The 20,306-nt window shown below is 29.9% G+C and overlaps 1 protein-coding gene across 1 annotated transcript in view; it reads left to right on the forward strand.

Annotated features, from left to right (window-relative positions):
- Nucleotides 1–20,306, forward strand: part of LOC106461313 (kielin/chordin-like protein) — a 119,315-nt gene that overhangs the window by 30,972 nt on the left and 68,037 nt on the right. Inside the window, exons 13-22 of the mRNA XM_022388562.1 lie at nucleotides 358–451; nucleotides 3,899–3,972; nucleotides 5,997–6,093; nucleotides 6,689–6,774; nucleotides 10,733–10,835; nucleotides 11,258–11,340; nucleotides 13,061–13,154; nucleotides 14,910–15,092; nucleotides 17,110–17,286; nucleotides 19,176–19,259. Coding sequence (XP_022244270.1) covers nucleotides 358–451; nucleotides 3,899–3,972; nucleotides 5,997–6,093; nucleotides 6,689–6,774; nucleotides 10,733–10,835; nucleotides 11,258–11,340; nucleotides 13,061–13,154; nucleotides 14,910–15,092; nucleotides 17,110–17,286; nucleotides 19,176–19,259 — 1,075 coding nt within the window. The remainder of the gene's footprint in view (nucleotides 1–357; nucleotides 452–3,898; nucleotides 3,973–5,996; nucleotides 6,094–6,688; nucleotides 6,775–10,732; nucleotides 10,836–11,257; nucleotides 11,341–13,060; nucleotides 13,155–14,909; nucleotides 15,093–17,109; nucleotides 17,287–19,175; nucleotides 19,260–20,306) is intronic.

Here is a 20,306-nt window from a genome sequence, read left to right on the forward strand (position 1 = left end):
TTCTACTTTAATCAAACTTTACAACTCACTTTTCTTGAAGATGGGGAAGAATCCTATTGATTTTAAGGGTTAAAAGATCAAAGATCAGAGTCACCATTGGAAAAAAAAAAAAATTTGGTTTCAATGCAAAGAAAAACATAACCAAAAAAAATACACACAAATACACATAAACTCATACTTATAAACACAACAAAATAAAACATAAAAAAACTAATGGTTGGGAGGATCAGCTATTTTACTGATGTCTGTTGTTATTTTTTGTCAAAATATAAACCAAACTGATTAGGTAAAGATAGAACATATTTTCTTTACATTGATAATTTATGTTTTTTTTTTAATTTATTGATTTTCCTGAAGGTGGGAAAAGTAGAATGTGAACAGATGAGATGTCCCTCACCATTCTGTTCTCATCCTTGGACACCCCCTGGTGGATGCTGTAAAGAATGCAGTGGTATGTTGTACTTTGTAATATCTTAGAAGCACAATTTTTTTATACTTAGTGATTGTTTGATACAATAATATAAATTTAGAATAATTTATATTACAATAAGTCTAGGTTTTACCAAAGAATATATTTTCACATTGATAGTGAATTCTAAAGAACTTATGACCAGAGAAATGATGCAGTCAGTTGAAGGTCCTGGTCTTGAGTTATGGTCAAGGCAAATATTTTACATTGTGAATTCATTTCTTTAATACAATTCTAGTGTTTTTTTCCTCACTCTTGATGTAAAATTTTAGACATATTAGACATAGTTTATTAGAAACTCTTTAATAGGATCATGTGACATTTAGGTTGGGTAATATTTTCTAACATGTAGACATGGTATGATAGAATGGGAATCGAAGGCAGAGTTCCTGACCAATGTATTCTGATGTGATTATAATACAGTTTATAGTGTAAAGACATTTAGTTCATTAAGAATGATGATACACCTTTAAATAAATATGACATTGTGTATTTATCATTGAACATTGTTATGTTGTGATCTTGGAAACAACAGCTACAAAAGTTGCATATACATATATGTATATATCTATAGACACACACACACACACACATACATATACTTATGTCAATGACTGAATAATAAATATGGTATATTACACAATGTTTTTGTATGTTTGTTTCATTAGTCTTATTTTAAACCAGAGGGTCACTCTATCATGATATAAAACACTGTTTAGTGTAGGTATTCTTAATTCATTATCTTGTGAGTTAATATTTCATGATTGTTTAGTTTTTTTTATAATAAGAGAGTTTAAAGGAGACGATTATTGGAAGTTGTATTTATAATTTATTGATGTTGAGGCTATCAAATGTCCCATGAGATTTATTGCTGTCGAGGATATAGAGATTTCTAGAAGGCAAACAGACAATTAAGAGTTCAATATATAAATAGCGTGAGATAAGCAGGAACAGCAGACAGACAGAGCAGATGATAAAGTAAAGTCATGGGACGTAGAAGTTTGGCCAAAGAAAGTTAAACGTAAAGTTAACTACCATAGCAATGAAAGGCCTAATGATTAATATGTTAGAGGAAAACTAACAGTTTTAAAAGAAATAAGAAGTATAGTTTATTCCATAATTGAACCAGCCTGAGTGCACTTTGACAAACGGAACAGATGATATCTGAAGTACGAGGACCAGACGATTACTGGAAGTGCAGTATATGACTGTGGTAACTCACTCTATAATTGTAAGTGAATTATTCAGAGAATACTAGTGTGATAGAAATATAGAAAGGTAGTTCGGCTTGTCAACTGAAATTCTAAAGCAATTGAATAGGTCTAAGTGGACTTTTGACAAATAGAAGTAAACTATGTATAGTATTTAACATACAACTATGATATACATAGTGTAAAGAATTTTTGTACATACATTTAAATTGTTTTGAATATATTATTTTAAAACAAGCGGAGAGTGTGTGCTGTTCATTTATTTTTGAATTTATCGCCAACAAGTCACAGATACCTACTTAGCCCAACACCCATATTATTCAACCTATTTACTAAATACTACTACTACTACTATACATAATATTAAGAACAATAAGACTCTTTATTTTGACACACTTAGTAGAGCACATACCTCTGCCACACAGAATTGATCATATTCGGCTCTCAAAAAATACGCAAATGTGTCCGCATGTCTGTTATTATCAACAGATATGGACCATTTTTGGCAAGATAATGAAGAATAATATTTTACATATATCCACCAAGTTTCATCAAAATCCAATCATTTTTGACTGAGTTATAGAGCAAAAATAGTGCCAAAAAAATTGGTCTCCAAGTTAACAGATATGGATTTTTTGAATTTTCGTGACCTTTCTTGATCCGCCAAAAACTAACCACTTCTAAGTTGGGCCATAGTCCAAATATATACCTAACTTTTGTTCAAATCCATTCAACTGTTTTTAAGAAATCTTGCTTACAAACACACAGAGGGTTGAAAACCTTTCTTATTTGATAACAGGATCTGATCTAACTACAATATATAACTATAAAATCTGTTCAGGTGGTACATCTATATTAGTAAAAGAGAAATTTTGAAAGACTGTATTCAAAATAAAAATTGTATTGACAATTGTCCTTGTGGATGTGACATTCTTCTTGTTACTGTTACAGTTTGTGCACAGATAATAAAGGTTTCTATTTACATATAAAAGGAAAACACTCAAAATAGGGATCCAGTATCTAAGGTTTTTTTATTATTGAACATTTACTTTGAATTTTATGTTATGACGACCTTTCAGGATGTAGAAGGAACATCCAAATGCTCTAAAATGTCACCATAACATAATATTAAAGTCAAAATGTCTGATAGTAAAAACCTTCCAGATTATGCCTTCTTGCTATGCACCAACCATTTCTCTCAAACAGGGTTCCAGTAATTTATTCTATAGACTATTCCTATCTTATTAGGAAGACTTTCTTGTACTTTTGTGATTGATGAATGCAAAATATATTTAAATTTAAGGTATATATTAGGGGGAAAATGAACTAAGTTTCAAACTTATTAAAGCAGTAGTATAATGTTATGCAGCCAGAAAGTAAACCTTCATAAGCTTTAGCTGAAATTATTAAAGCTATATTTGTTATATAAATGACTGTACTTTACAGAAACTTAAAAATGAAAGTAATAAAAGTGAAACAGTGTGAGCTGAATAAAGAAAATAAATGAGAGTTTCAAGTGCTGTATACTTTGTCACTGATGTTTCAGGAAGATTTTTTTGTTTTAGTGTTAAACATTATGCAGTGTTCTGTACTACTCAATTGAATGAATTTACTTACATAAAACTAATTCCAGAACTGCCTGTAAGCTGCATATATTTAAAGTATTGAAATGTTTTGTGTGTGGACCATACAGTAAAATATGGTAAATATAGTAAAAATTGTTTTATCCCTGAAAGATTGATAAGTATATGAATGATAAGGGCTGGCTTTAAGTTTTTTTTAAACTTATTTATGAATAGTTTTAGTTTGGGTTAGAGGATGGAATGGCCGAGATGGGTCAGTAGATCCCATGTTGTCCCAAAATGTATGTTAAAAATACTGAAAGAAATGCATTCAGTTTAAAATGTGTTTTAAATCAATTGAAACTAACATTTTTTGTAGAAATTTCACATTAATAATTACATAAGTTCTGAAACATGTTATGAATATCTGGTTAGAAGATATGTGTTCTGACTATCTTGTCATAAAGCAAATAAAATGCTTACATATATTTTTCTAAAGGAATTTGTACTAGCTAAGCTCTGCTCTTCCTGAAATATTTTATATATAGAGTGCATATTATTCTATGTTTGCTTGGACAATTATATCATGCAACTCTTAGAAAAATTACATGTTTTTGTTGCTGTTTTTCACCAAATTAATGTATCTATACATGTAGGTTGTCTGTTTGAAGGCAATATTTACACAGAAGGTGAAAGATTCAGATCTTCTTGCAGTGACTGTGAGTGTAAGGTATGTTACACATTAATAATTCAAAATTATATTGCAATAATGATTAATCAGATATATTCATTTTTTTGGAATGGAAAGGGGGCACATGTTACTGAAAACATTCTGCCATCATTACTTGGTGCATTAAATTTAACATTTGGAAGACATTTTAGCCACTTAGATCTGAAAGGAGTGAAAGCAGTGGTTAGTCATAACACTATCCTCTAACAGTGATATCATATGATTTTATGTAGAAAAAATTTATGTCACAAACAATAAACCTGCAGAGTTTTTACTTTAAAGCTAACTTTTAAGTTAAATGGAATAAAACAAATTATAGAAACAAAAGAATTAAATTAAATTTGATTAAAATTAACAACGACAGTGAAACATAGGCCACAAGATTTTGAGCATGAAATGAAAATTATACATTTTACCCATCACCACCTTTCCAAACCTATTTCATAATTTGAAAATGTATTTGTTGGTAATTTCATTAAAATATAGCTGTGTCTCAAGTATTTGATAGAGCTAACTTACAGGGTTTTGATAAACTACCCTTCTCCTATCTAAAAATTAAAGAAAAACACACTGATGTTCCATCAAGTAAGTTAAGAGAGGTTTTATGATGTTTAAACATGGAAATTAATACTAGTGAATTAAATATAACATTCAGGATAACATAAATCATGGTGCACCAGATGAATAGCAAGTATTTCCAGCACAAAGTATGTTTTGTACATATCAAACAAACAAAATCAGTGGAGCACAAGATAAAACGTACCTGAGAAGTGTATTCACAAAATATGTCATTAGTTACGTTGAAATTATACATGCTCTGAAAATGTGATTTTATTTTGTTCTATAACTCTGTATATGAACAATAGAATATGCTAAAGCACCCCATTCATAATTCCATTGTTTGACTCCAGTGTAATAATTACAGTATGAGTGTACTGTGAGCTATGATTCCATTATAATGATTATTCTGTGTTGATGTTCAATCACTGATGATGGCCATTCAATGAGTCACTGTATTACAATGAATTGATCAGACAAAATAAAATCATGTCTGAGACTTGTGTTATTTTAGATGCTTTATCTGAACTTAAGTAATTCACAAGTCAAAAGTTCACATGGTTTATGGGGGAAGGTACATAGTTGATGCACCTCAATCTAAATTCATCCTTGATAAAGAAGGTAAATTTGAGAGTTAAAATTTTTTAAACAACTTGTAGAGTAAGAAATAGAACCAGAGTTCTCAAACTTTTTCAGTCCGGGAACACCTACCTCCTTTTTTTTAGGGTGAACATTCCAAGACCCCCATATATCAGGTATAACTAAAAATCAACAGAGAATAACAACCATTTAAAACAAGTGTGCTATTACAATAATGTGGTTCAAAACATAGTTTATTTTAAAATTATTCCATAACATTAAAACACCCAATCTAAACTGAGTAGAGTACAAAATAAAAGGAAAAAGGACTGGCCATGGCAAGTGGTTAGCATGTCTCAACTATAAATCCAAGGATTTATTGTTTGCATCCTTTTGCCAACAAAAATGTGCTACATACTTTGGATCTGTGGGTACACTTTAAGAGAGATAATCAAATTATACTATTAAGTCACAGAATACAAGTCCAAGAGTTTGTATTTGGTGTGGTTGGCTAGCTTCCTTCTTTGTAGTTTGTCAGCTCAAAATTAGGGATGGCTTGCACAGATAGCTCTTGTTTAATTTTTCATGAAAATATGAAATGATAGAGACTTACTTATTCCATTTTTTCAATTTCTTAGTAACAACTTTTTTCTTCAAAGCCTTCCATGGCCCCAAAAGGGGTAATGAATCATAATTTCAGTACATTTACATTATAAATTACTTTAAGTTTTTATTGTTGATTTATCAATAATAAAAAAATCGTTTATTTATTAACTACTCTGACACAAAAATAAAAGTTGGTAGCTGATGGAGAGAAAATTAAGTGAATACCATTTAATGACCTGTCAAAATGTTTTAATTTCCATGATTTTTTTGCATTCCCAAAGAGAGGTAATGTGAAGTGTGAGAGGACAAAATGCCCACGAGTTCACTGCTCTCAGCCAACAATTAGACCTGGTGAATGTTGTCCTGTGTGCGTGGGAGGTATGTAATATATTTGGCATATGGATAAAATATCTGTAGTAATATTAGATAATGGCAGAGCCATAAAGTATTGTAAAAAACACATTAAAAAAAATGGAAAAAATTGCTTTCTGTTTTTAAAAGACTATAAGTTAATTTGTTAAAGAAATTTTACAGATTTCTCTGCTTAATATTTTAAAATGTTTCCTAAGTTATGGAATCTGTGCAAGAACTAATTATGTTTTTATAATTCTAAAAGTATTCTAAAACCAAAATGTACCTTGCACTCTCAGGACCTTACATGTAAATCATTCACAAAATAAAATTATAGATATTTCCTTAAATGTTACATTATATGATAAAGCTGCACATAAATCTATATATTTGTATTAAAAAGTAAGTTTCTATTTGTTGCTTTAAGTGTGTAAAAATATTAGTGTAAAAAGAATTCCATTAAAGAAAACTTGTTTCGTTTTTGACTGTCTCAAATTTGGAAACTGGAACAGATAAGGTAATTTTCCATTTTCATTAACATGTTTCATGCTTTGATATGAATATGAAAATGATAAAGAATGATATGAAATAATTTTAGTAAATGTTATGAATATTTCTTTAGACAGCTGTCAATATGAAGGAAGGATATATAGAAATGGAAGTTTTTTCTCTCCTAATTTTAACCCATGCCTGAATTGCTCATGCAAGGTATGTACAAGATATTTGTAAAGTTAATATTTCTATAGTTTATAGTGTAACTGGTATATTGTTTTGCCAATGTAGGTGGCTTTACAGTCACCAAAAATGTTTTCATAAATAATCAATAAAGACATGGTGAAGTAATAGATCTTTGTTCATAAATTGTAATTGATAGATGAAATTTAAACAAACTGTGAAAAACAACTATGTCTTGTGTTTCTGATATATTTAATACCTGAATTGTGATTGGAGAGGACAGCAAAAATGACATTGTTTCAGAACATCTAACTTTGAAATTCATTTTTTTAACCATTTGTTAACCTCCAGTCTTTTTTTTTGAGTAAAATGATAAATTAACTTCTTTCTTTCAGAAGTGACCTAGAACTAGATATATACAACAAAATATTGTATGACTTCCTGACAAACTTTAGCAAAATATGCAAAAGTTACATGTTCTATTTTAGTCTTTTTTTTTATAATAAAGTATTTTTTTTTGTATATAAAGTATTAGTGCAGTATACATAATAAACCGTACCTTTAAGGTGCAAATGTAAAGTAGTGAAGTGTATTATTTGTCTGGATTAGTTCATTGTGGGTGTGATTATGATGGTTTCCTCGTTTATGTGTTGTTAAGCACAAAGCTACACAATGGGCTATTTGTGCTGTGCCCACCAAAAGCATCAAAATCTGGTTTTTAGGGTTATAAGTCTAGATACTTAACACTGAGCCACTGGTGGACAATAATGGTGGAAAAAACAAAGAGCACTTAATTACAATGAGAAAGCAAATTATATTGAAAAGATTAAGATTTGAATGTTACAGCTGTGGACAGCCCATTGTTAACAAATGTCAAAAGTGTGGATGGTTTACATTTCTTATTTGGTGTCAGTGGTAATTCCAGTCATTTTCTCAGCATTGTAAACAGAGGAAATACAGCATTGAATCTGAAAGACATTTTGTGTAAAGCTTGTGAAATCAGTTATTCTGCTTATCCTGGACAACTTAGTAGCAATACATGATCAACAAAACTGTGACATAGACAATGAAACTCACTAAGGAAATTTGTGAAGCAGAAACATAACTTCCAAGTGCACAACTTCAGTGGAAGATATTGGCATCATTGTGTTCCTCATAAAATCATGTTCAAGTGCAAACATTTTTTGAAAAGATCAGTTGAAATACTGTGTTTGATCAAAAGGCTTTTACATCAGCAAAAATATTATTTCAAAACCTGTTGCAAGATCAAGAACTAGTTACAGAACAGCACCATGTTGCCATGTGCTCTGGAGATACTGTTAACTGTGATACTGTGATAAATTATGCTAGCAGGATTTTACTGTAGAACAATTTAGAATAGTACTTGGATAATCAACATCATTGATGATATTGAAATGCAAAATGTATTTATTAATAACCTTGATATGATGCAGATAACATTGAATCAACAGCTAAGCAACATGTTAGATATGACAGTCATGTTCCAGTATTGAATTTGCATTATGATGCACTAATGCAACAGGCTTTCAGCAACTTCCACATAACTGAATAGAATGCCAAAACTATATAAATTTTTTCACAAGATGAAATGTGATTTCAAGATCATGATTTACTACTAAAGTGCAAAGAAAGACATAAAGTTATACATGGGCCATCAAGTTCAAGTTACAAATCAATACTTACAAATTGAAGGTTAATGTTATGAGCACAGTAATTGCAAAAATAGAATAGATGAAGCATTTATAAACATAGATTATAACATTAAGCATTTATTAACATAGATTATAACATTAAGCATTTATTAACATAGATTATAACATGAAGCATTTATTAACATAGATTATAAGATGAAGCTCATTCCATCGTAGTTTTGAGAAAAAATGGTAGATCATTTTGAAACAAAAAAGAATGAGTTTGCATGGGGCAATGGTGTATACATTGAATGACAGGAACTCAAACAAGGTTGATGACAGCACAGAAATAGAAGAGTTCGACATGACATATTATTATCATATTTTCTCAAAAGACACAAAGCAAGAGTGGGGGGCAGTTCTATCCATTGTAGAAGTAATTATATTCAGAATCCAAAAACCATTACATGCACAATCGAGTTATCCCTTTTAAAAGTGACAGTACCGAATATTATCAGAACTTAGACTTGTTAAATATGATTCCATGCATAAGTTGATGTTTATATATAAGGATTAAAAGATTTATACATACTGAGACTCAGGATAGCAAAGACAGTATTGATGTGAGCACTTTGCCATTTTCATGGATCATCTAATGTAATATGACAACATGGGTAACAATGCAATTTCTCTTACCAAGTTACTAACTGCTTTACAGCTGAATGGTATATTATCTAATCAGGTTGTAGAAATATTCACTTTAAACCAACAAAAACTTGATTCCTTCAATGTACATAATTCACATTTCTTGATTGTCAGACAATATTAAGAGGCTATTTAACTTTGATGTAGAAGAGAACAAAGTCATTGTTTAGCAGTACTATGGAAAGTAAGACTCAGTAGAATTTCTGTTTGATTCATTAACAAATTTATTGGAAGAAACATGAAGTCCTCCAAATGATTTTTCTGATTTAGAGTCTTTAGATAATAATCTTGAAAATGAGGAAGATGCAAATGAAATTGTCGGCAATGTTTTCAAATTGCAAAATATATGGTAAAATGGAAATGAAAACAGGAAATTGATTGCTTAATCATGCCAGAAAATATACCCAATGATATGTGCTCACTTTGCTGAAAGACATTTACTTCTGTATTGTATATACAATTATATATATGTAAATGCCTCTTTATGTCATCAAATTTAACATTGTTAGGAAGGGATTGGAGATGATTGAACAAGGACATATTGTATTGGTGGCCCTCCACACAGAAAAATGTGTGGTGTCAATTACACATGTAAGTATATGGATGATTTAAAAATCAGGTTTCTTCAAAGATGTAATGTGGATTTGAATAAGTTGGACATGGTTTGAATGCATGAGTATCTCATTTGAGAATATACAAATGCCTTAGGTATACATGCTTAAATGGAAATTAGAAGTGCCATTAGCATTTTAGTAACATTAAAAAAACAGGAACAGTCATCTTCATCTACTCATTCAAGAATACATAATATATGCCAACACTATCTGGTTAGTATATTCAATGAGAACTCAAATATTATACCTTGAACATTTATTGATTTATTGAAGCAATGATGTGACAATACAGAAAAAGGCTTTCTCGCTGAGCTTCAAATAAAATCAAAAATATCTGCAATGAAGTCTCAGTATAAGAAGAGAAACACACAAATATGCCAACTTTGTATAATTAGGTGATATTATGGCTGGTTGTCAAACATCAAGATTTTTTACTATAATATGACATGTTCATTTTTCAGTAGGCATCAGTGTTGAAATGTCATAGTTCCTGAAGTAGTGATGCATTAAAAAAAAACATATTTTTTAGTGCATTCAGAGTGGGCTTGAAATTTTATGTAAGTGCTGGAGATAGCCATTCAAAATTTTTGGCATATTTTTGAGTGAAACTGTTCCCTGGACTCATTAATCAGATGTTGAATAACTTTTATTTACAAAGGCCGTATATATCTGGTATAAATTTCAAACATTAAATATAAAGAATATAAAAATATGTAAATATTCTTCATAACTTTTCTCACATGATATACAACTGCATATCCACATGTACACCAATCAAATGATCCTTTCGCTTTGATGTAAACTGAGTATTTTAATGGATAAGACATGCAAATCATGAAGAGCAAAGTGTCAGGTGGCCCATTAAAATAGGTACTTTTTGAATATCTGTTTCAAATGGTAAAACCTGAAAAATAGTAGTAAAAAATTCACACTACAGAACAAAAAAATAATTGGGTATTATTAATCAAAATATGTTATATATTTATAGCTATAGCATTTCACACTTATTATATTGCACAGGACATGAAAGTGAGATGTCAGCCAAAGACTTGCCCAGAGAAGAACTTGTCATGTGCTCATCCAATAACCTTGCCTGGAGAATGTTGTCCTGTGAGGTGCCCAAGTTAGTTTTGTTTCTTGGAAGCTTCTCTTGTGTAATTTTTCTATTAAACAATAATTTTTGTTGTAAGGCAGTTTCAGGCAGTGTGCTCAGTATATGAGTTGAGTTTTCCATGGACTTCTTCTGCCTATTCTATTGATTATGATATGACATTTTGACCTGATGGACAACTCGGAAAAGAGTCCCAAACATTATGTCAAAACCAAAAAAAAAAGACTGGAGAAGTCCATACAAAACTCAAACTACAATAGTTTAATTTTACATGCATGTTGAGATAGCTAACTTGTGTTGGGTGTTCTTATTACTTTTATTTTGTACTTTCATTTTGATAGTAATTTTAGGAAGAATGTAATAAATATTCAAAATATTGGAATAATATTCAAATGTAGCTAGAATTAAAAATTACCATGTGCTAACTTCCACAGGCTGTATACATAAAGAACAGGAACACCAGCATGGGGAGAAATGGCCCTCAATAGAAAATGATTGTGAAGTGTGTAAATGTATGGTAAGTGCATTAAAAACAAACTTTTTTTTAAACTATCTACTTCATTTAGTTTAGAAAAGAGTTACATGATTGGCACAGAATTTAGAATTTCCTAGAAAAATATATTATTGCTTAAAATTATAATATCATTTATGAGAGAAAGACAGAGAGGTGTGTATAGATAGATAGAAGTATAACTTCATAAATCATAAGATATTTATTAAAAGAAAACAATATTAATAAAGTTATATGGTGAAAGCCTGTACCATTTTCTCTGAAGGTTGTATTCATATGCAAAAGAGTACTTTCAAATTATTCTAATTTTGATACATGAAGCTAGGTCACTAATAGAAATTAATTGCTTATATCAACTGAAAGCAGATACATTTAATTTAATAATGGAAGAATCGATTGAAAGCAGATAAATTTAATAATGGATTGGTTTGTTTTGTTTTGAATTTTTTGCGCAAAGCTACACAAGGGATGTCTGGACTTGCTGTCCCTAATTTAGCAGTGAAAAGTTAAAAGGAAGACAGCTAGTGATCACCACCCACCGCCAACACTTAGGCTACTTTTTTACCAACAAATAGTGGGATTGACTGTCACATTATAATGCCCTTATGGCTGAAAGGGGCGAGCATGTTTGGTGGGACAGAGTTTAATAATGGAAGAACAGACTGATTTTCATCAATGTTCCAAGATTACATCATGATATTTTTAGTCTGTAAAATATGCCACATACCAATAATTAAAGTATACAGCAATTAGTGTGTTAGAGATAATTTTGAAAATTTAAGGTATATGTATAAAAAAACTCTGAAGTTAGATAACATCATGGATCACTTTTTTTTATAAAAATCCAAAAAATTTCTGCATATTTAATGGCATTTTATTTTTCAAAACACTTTTTTGAAACCATTGAAGCTTATGGGTCATTTTTGAACTTTTTTTTTCAAAATTACTTAAGCATTTAACAATATGCTCTATTATAAGGTAAAACATACTTTTGATGTGCTGCAATAATTTTCTACAGCAATATGTGAATTGTTGCTGTTTATGTTTACTGTTCAGTGAATTTCCTGCAGAGCTACTTGAGAGCTATGTGCACCAGGTGTCCCTAATTTTGAAATGATAGGACCTGAGGTAAGGTAGTCAACATCACCTGCTGTCAACTCGTGGGCTACTCTAATTGAATAGTGGAATTTCACTGTCATTATTATAATGCACTCACAAAGCACAAATTTTTTTTGTGGTAATGGTCCAAAAATACAATTAAAATAAAAACAAATGAAGAAACCGTACTTCAAGGATTTAAAAAAATCTATCAGATAAATAAAAAAAAACAGCTGAACACTTTATTAGTATTGTATTTCAGTTTATTGTATGATCATGATAAATTGTCTGGCAATTTTCTGTTTTTATACAGTCACATCAAATTCACTGCACAAAATGAGTTTATGTATGTATGGATGTGTGTGTGTGTGTGTGTGATTAACTTTCCATTTTAATATAATATTTGTTACTAACTGTATACTGTTTTCAATGTGTAAACGTTTATTTTAGATAATCCTTAACTCCTGCACCTAAAAATGGTTAGTATGTTTCTAATGTTTTAACCCTTCAAAGAACCGTCAGTTAGATATATCCTATAAAAAGTTATTTGATGTGAATTATCAAAGTTATACAACAACTGCTTAAAAAAGGGTAAATTTTTATATCTTATTGTGTTTGTTTATTCTAGGAAGGAGTGGTAACGTGCCATAACCGAGAACCTTGTCAGTCAGAATGTATACATGGATATAAGCCTCCTAAAACTTGTTGTTCTCCTTGCATAGGTAACTATATGATTACCTATCTGTAGTTTATTTGGTGCTAACTGGAATCTGTCACTTTTACTTATCAAACAGTCTGTCCTTGATGAATAATCTTTTATACATATTCAACAGTTTGGTTCAGTCATGCTTCAAAATTACTATACATAGTCTGCACAGAAAAACTGAAACTGCTACGTATTTTATTGTTTACATAATAGTTTATATTGTTTCATAATAGGATGTATTTACAAATTTCTTGTGTATGAAATATTATCTTGTTATGTTACTTTATTTTCACAAATATCAGATTGATTTGTTTTAAATAATGTGTGTTGAAAAAATAGATTTTGCAAAATTAAGGGATAAGTATATTCACAGATGGTATTTTTGACATTAAGCAATCATGATAAGCTTGATCTCTGTTTTTAATCCTGTGTTGGTAGTTGTTTAAACTCCAAAGTATTTTCATATTAATGTGACATTCATTTATTGTACATTATTTTAGTGTTCTTAATAGGTTTCTGTTTCATTTGGTTCTGCTAGTTTTAGGCATTGTCTTAGTGTGTCTGTCCATAAACCAGTTTTTTTTTCTACGTTGATATTATATACAGATCTTAAGACATTTTTAGTAAGCATTAGAAACTTTTGCACTATTAAAAACTTGTACATAAATATTGTCACAAATTTAAAACTAAGGTGGAAAATACTATGGAAAATTTAAAGCCTTATTCAACATTGCAGAATGACTCCTAGGTATTCTCAAATGAATGAGCGAAGAGTACAAAATTTTATGTGAAAATATTGCAAACTGTTCTTACTATTAAGACTTAAATGACATTATGACATGATTCTTAACCCAACATTGTTAAAAAAGAAAAAAATATTAAAATGTATAATATTTTGACAAAATTAATAAATAGAGATTTAGTGAAAAGTTAAAAAACACACAACATTTTACCCAATTAACTTGATAATATCAGTATTACACATGTTATACAGAAACACAGCTCTGCATACCAACATTGTGAGTTCTTGAAGACACAACTCCCATATTGTTTAGCAATGGTACTCTCTTATTCAATATTCTGTTTTCTTTGTGCTTTTTATTTGTTTACCCATTTTAATCAGATTTTTTTTCCAAATTTCTTTAACTCGAAATACATCTTAATTTTCTGAAATTTTGACCTAATTTACTAGATTCCAATTACATAATATTTCTTTACAGAAAAAAGGAATTAAGCTATAAGGTTTTATAGATTTTTGGAATTATTATTTTCCTTAATTATTGCACAGTAAAACAGGAAGAAAAAATTATTAGATGTTATTTTCAATTGTAACTGTATTCATTGTCTGTAATCAAACTTCTAAACCATTTTTATTTAGATGGAAAACATGAAATTAAACTGTTGTAGTAATAACTGAACTTGGTACAGTGTGGTACGCATTCTTTAGGAGATTTAATGTCTTATGAGAAAATGCGAGAGGAATCAATACATTAAGACTACTTTTTCAAGTTCAGTCTAATGTGTCCAACTACATGTAATTTTGTACATTGGAATGAAGAAAGTGATTTCCAAGCATATTTTTACCAAGTAATATTATCAGTAACTAGTTAAGACCTTCATCTGAACATGATACTTGTTATCTGCATGACATAATATTTTAAGGTTTATACAATTTTTCTAATTGTTATTGTGTTTATGTTACTCATATTGTTAGCTAAAAATTCTGACTTTATATATCATAGAAAGTTAATTTGTGGTTTTTTGGACGTAGATTGTGTATATGAAAGTCAAGTGGTTCAGAATGGACAGACATTCACTCCACCACATGATCCTTGCCTCAAGTGTACCTGCAATCTTGGAAATATTGCTTGTTCTAGATTAAAGAATACCTGTCCACCTTTGTCCTGTCAAATCACTGAGATACCTGAAGGACAGTGCTGTCCAGTTTGTAAAGGTATGTATGTCTTTACCACAAAGTTACGTGTATCATTGTATAAATTTTTTTTATCTGCATTAGGTTCAAGATTTGGAACAGTTTGTTTGTCTCAAATTTCTAAATTTGGAACTCATACTTTTACAATACTTTTGTTGTGATCAAAACATTATATTGTAAATTATAACAAGAATCCTAGCACATGAATTATAATTGATGAAGCTCAATCATTATATTTTAAAATATAAATCACTGTACAGATTAATATTCTTAGACATATCAATTCTATATCATGAGATGGTTTGTTGAACTTTTGTTTACTTTATGTGGACCTATTGAAAACAGGTACATCAAGGATGGCTGAAATTAAATAACATCAAAATACCACAAAAAAAAAATTGGTTTGCTTTTGAAAATGAAACAAAGTTCATTTCTTTTTTTATATACAACTAGCATATAGCCCGTCAAACAAATGATGGGGCAAGTATTACCACCCCCACCTCATAGTATACCCTCTCCTCACATTTCTTAGCTAACTGAAAGAAATAGATTTTGCGAAATCAAGTTTGACCAACAGAGAGGCAGAAAAATGCAGTCGAGGTAGTCAAACGTCGGTAAATTCCTTTGTAAGCCAAATTAAGATCATTCATGAAATAAATTCGTGGCATATTCATAGAATAATTATTGGTAAAAAATCATTTAAATTAACAACTTCTAATATATAGGAAAGCCAGTGTGTTTTGGTAACACTACGTTCCAACAATGGCTTTTATGTTATGTTGCTAGCAACAAAAGTATAATCTAATATTGTTGTTAGTCTACGAACTGAAAGTATAAATTGAAATGTATAGGCAACAAAACTGGAAAATATTTGTTGATTTCTTAATTTAGTCTCTGTTGCTTCAAATTTGTTTATGAAAAATATTAGTGATATAACAGAAAATAGCTTAATTCAGAAACAATTTAAGTTTAAAATTGAACCGATATTTTTGCTTTAATAATATATTTTATGCACTTGGCTCTAGGCTAGGTGATCCAACACTATGTCTCTACATTAGGCTTATTATACCAATACTCGCAACACCTAAAAGGTTTCATGGCACCCCACCCCTCAAAGATCTCTTGCACCCCTGTCACTAAAATCATAATGGGCACACAGTAATCAAACTATTCTAACTGGATAAATGCATTTTGGCTTTTATGACTCCTCTTATTTCAAGAAATCAAGAGTAACATGACATGATACACAATGGCTTTTATATAGGTTAGATTTTTCAATGTGTTATAAATGATTTTGTACAAGGTAATTTGTATAGAAGCTATTTCATAGAGTTTACATCATGGCTTAGTAAGAATCATTACTTATAATGTGAATAATACATGAGAGCAATCAAGTATTAATGAGAATTTTTACTATTAAATCACTAACAAAGTATAAAATACAGCTCAAGAGGTATCAAGGAACTTCAGTTATTCTCTGTGAACACTATTCAGCATATAAGATGGAATGGATGTACAAGTGCTTTTTTTAACAACTGTTCTTCAATTATGTGTGTGTGCCTGTGTTACTAGTCTTGTCAGTGACTCTTGGGCAGTTTTTTAATGTGCAGTATTTCTTTGGCTGTAGTAGACTAATCTATGTGAAAGGGAGTAGTGTGGTGGAGGTTGTTTTAGGCTAACATTAATTAAAATTCATTAATATGAAGACTTTTTAAAAATTATATTGTCATTGTTGAACTGTGATGAAAAGCATAATAAATTAACCTTTTTTATTTTTATTTTTCTGTTTTTCTAATCCTAATTTTGTAGGCAGGTTTTGTCACTATATTTTGTTAATTACACATTTTTTTTACATGTGTGAGCATCAGTCTAGCACTTTTTCTAGTGGATTATGTAAAACACTGTCATTATCAGTATACTAGGTTTGCTTCTTGATTTTTTAATTAGAGAATAAGTGCTCCACACTTGTAATAGACTTGTATAAGCCTATATTTAGTTTGAAGGTTAGTTAATATATCACAAACTTAAACAATTCTAGGTTGTGAGGATGAAATGAGACGTCACTTGGAACATGGAAGACGATGGATCCATCCCAGAGATAATTGTCAAGTTTGTACTTGTTTGGAAGGAAAAATTCGTTGTGATAGACAAAAGTGTGATGCTCGCTGTTCTCACCCAATTAAACGCTCTAATCGATGTTGTCCAGATTGCAATGGTGAGTTATTTGTACTTACAAAACACACTTGTAAGGATGACTTGAATATATTCCTTTTAAATCATATTTCATTTATTTTCAGTGGTTTTCTTTTAATGAATAAAAACCTTATGATGATAAGTAAGTGAAATGCTCCAAGGTAACAAAAAATAATATTACTCTTCAGAGTGGAATACCTTTATAATATTTAATATATCTATTATTTATTAGTTTTTAATATTTCTACTTTCATTTTTAATGTTTATTATTTTACTATAATGAGTATAATGATTCTACATAGACCTAATTTTATTCTTGATATCTTTTTTTTTTATCATACAGATTATTTCACATTTTTAGCTTGGTTTGTGTATTTAGGAATAACCTAAACCTACTAAACTGGCTAAACCAAATATATCTTTTCCAATTCTGTGGTAGTTAATACTTGACATCAGCATAAAAAATGTGAAAGTTTTATCACAAAGCAGGCAGTGTTAGTTAGAATCTTCAATATATATATACATATGTAATTTTTTTATTATTTCTAATCGAATTTAATCTTTTGGCCCTGAAGAAGAAAGGTCCACTTTTTGAAAGTGCTCAGGTTATAGGGTGTTTATTCATTTCTATTAAGTCTTCTTGAACCTACATGTTTTTCTGACATCATTAATTTTTGTTATTTTATTATAATTATTATTCTGCATTTTTAGCTTAATAAATGGATTTAGAACTAACCTAACTCTCCTGAGCTGGCTGAGCCCCATGAGATGTTATTAGGTTTACAACTGACAGTATTGTTAATAACAAAGGTACTCAACTGATGAAGCAATGCATTCTAATAATTATAAGTAATACAGTTTAAACACTATACTTAATCAGATGTGCTCATTATTAGGTATATATATTTTGCTTTTACTTATGTAAGTAGCTTGCCTTGATCAAAAGTTATTATTAAAATCTATGGAATTATTTTGTAGTCACTACTGTTTCAAAAGAAAATTAATATAAAATAAAAGAAGAAATTGGTAGTAGAGATGTGCTAAATGTCTAATCTTATAGATCTTTAAAATGTTTTTACAAGCTCTGCTATAGATCTTTGACAAGAATTTACACAGACTTTCAGGTACATCATTGGCACAAGCAGATACACAAACATTTGTAGTCTGGCCTACTGAAAGGGGGTGGGGGCAAAGGGGGCACTGCACAGGGGCCTGGGCAAATGAAACCTGGTTATGCCTTAAAGCCCACAAAGCATCTTTAGGCTATATCTTCATTTAATGATAAAAACCATTGTTTTTGGCTTTTCTTTGCATATAGACACTTGATGCATTAAGAACGACTGAACTAATAATTTGAGTAATAATTAATATGTATTTGTTACTTTATAGATTTAATAGATATTTGTTGTTACTTTATTAAAATTTTTACGATTATACTGTGAGGTAAAAATGGCTGCTGCTATGATTTTGTCTGGTTTATGAGCTCGTTGCTGACCTAATTTAGGATCTGAAACAATAATTAGAGTAATAATTAATATGTATTTGTTACTTTATAGATTTAATAGATATTAGCTGTTACTTTATTAACATTTTTACAGTTATACTGTGAGATAAAAATGGCTGCTGCTATGATTTTGTCTGGTTTATGAGCTCGTTGCTGACCTAATTTAGGATCTTCTTCTTCATAAATTCTTGAAAATTTAAAAAAAAGAGAGAGAGAGAGAAAGAGGGCCCAGCAAAGATGTTTGCCCCGGGGCCTGTGCTGGCTCTCGACGTTCCTGTTTATAGTATATTTTTACAGTGTGATATAGTGCAGCTTGTTAAGTAGTTAGTTTGATTCTTTCTCTGTGGTAAAAGCAGATTCACAAACAATCATAAACTCATGCAGTTTTTTTCTTTTTCCATTGATAGGTTGCCAGTTTCATGGAGTAGTGTACCATCATGGAGCAGAAATCAAAACAGAAAATCCTTGTACCAAATGTTATTGTTATAATGGTGAGTTCTCAGTGGTAAAAGCAAGAAATTAATTCATTGATATTTTTATCTTTATCTATATGCCTACCTTACAGTTAATATGTTAAACTTCCAGACAAAAACACAGTATTAATATAGATATTCAAGTTTATGTTAAATATAACTGTTAAAGATATGTTTATCTATTTTAAATCCATTGTTATTTAATAGCTAAACTTGTGCTATGTACATCAATCTCCTACCAAGAATGAAAGTCAAACATTACTGAGATACAAGAAACATTATATTTATTATTTATTTTTGTATAGTAAAGTTATTGCAGTTACAGGTCTATATTCCAGGTTTGTAGGATGGGTGCTTAAAGAGAACCATTGGAAACCAGTAGGCCTAATATTTGTGATAATAGTCATGTTAGACTGTAGAATAACAAGATTTTTATCACAAATATTAAATAGCTACTTGTATAATGTTTAGTAAAAAATGAATTTCAATACCTGAAAAGAGCATTGTTGTATAATTCAACGTTTCATCTACTTTCATATATTTTGAAAACTACAGATAATAACTAAAAATCAAAGACTATTAGAATAATTATAAATAATTCATATACATTAAATATCAGCCAGAGCAAAGAAATTACTTTTGGTGGGACTTTCTCACCACTTCAGTTATGAATCACACGTTAAAATTTTTTTGCCTTTCATAATGTTTATTATAGCATTTATCCAAAGTCTTTTCTTAACTTTCATAGATAACCATTCTACATGTAGAAAACTATTTTACATTTTTTGACAAAAATTAGATGATTTAATATATACATGGTCAGTCTGGGCATGGATCTGAGGGCCCAAAATCCATATCCTGTTACTTTAAAAAGGAAATTGCACTCCATGCTTTAGGGCTATGGGTGTGTTATAAGAGTTACGGGCAAATCTGACTATTTTGGTAGCCCAAGAGTGGGAAGTGTCAACTAACTTTTTTTTCCCTCTAATCTGCCATTTAAAAATGAGATAATTTTTTTGTAGTTTTGTTCATACATTTGAAACAAATAAACTGTTATAATGCTTC

This window comes from Limulus polyphemus, unplaced genomic scaffold (genome assembly GCF_000517525.1).
Source record: "Limulus polyphemus unplaced genomic scaffold, Limulus_polyphemus-2.1.2 Scaffold38, whole genome shotgun sequence".
NCBI lineage: Eukaryota > Metazoa > Arthropoda > Merostomata > Xiphosura > Limulidae > Limulus > Limulus polyphemus.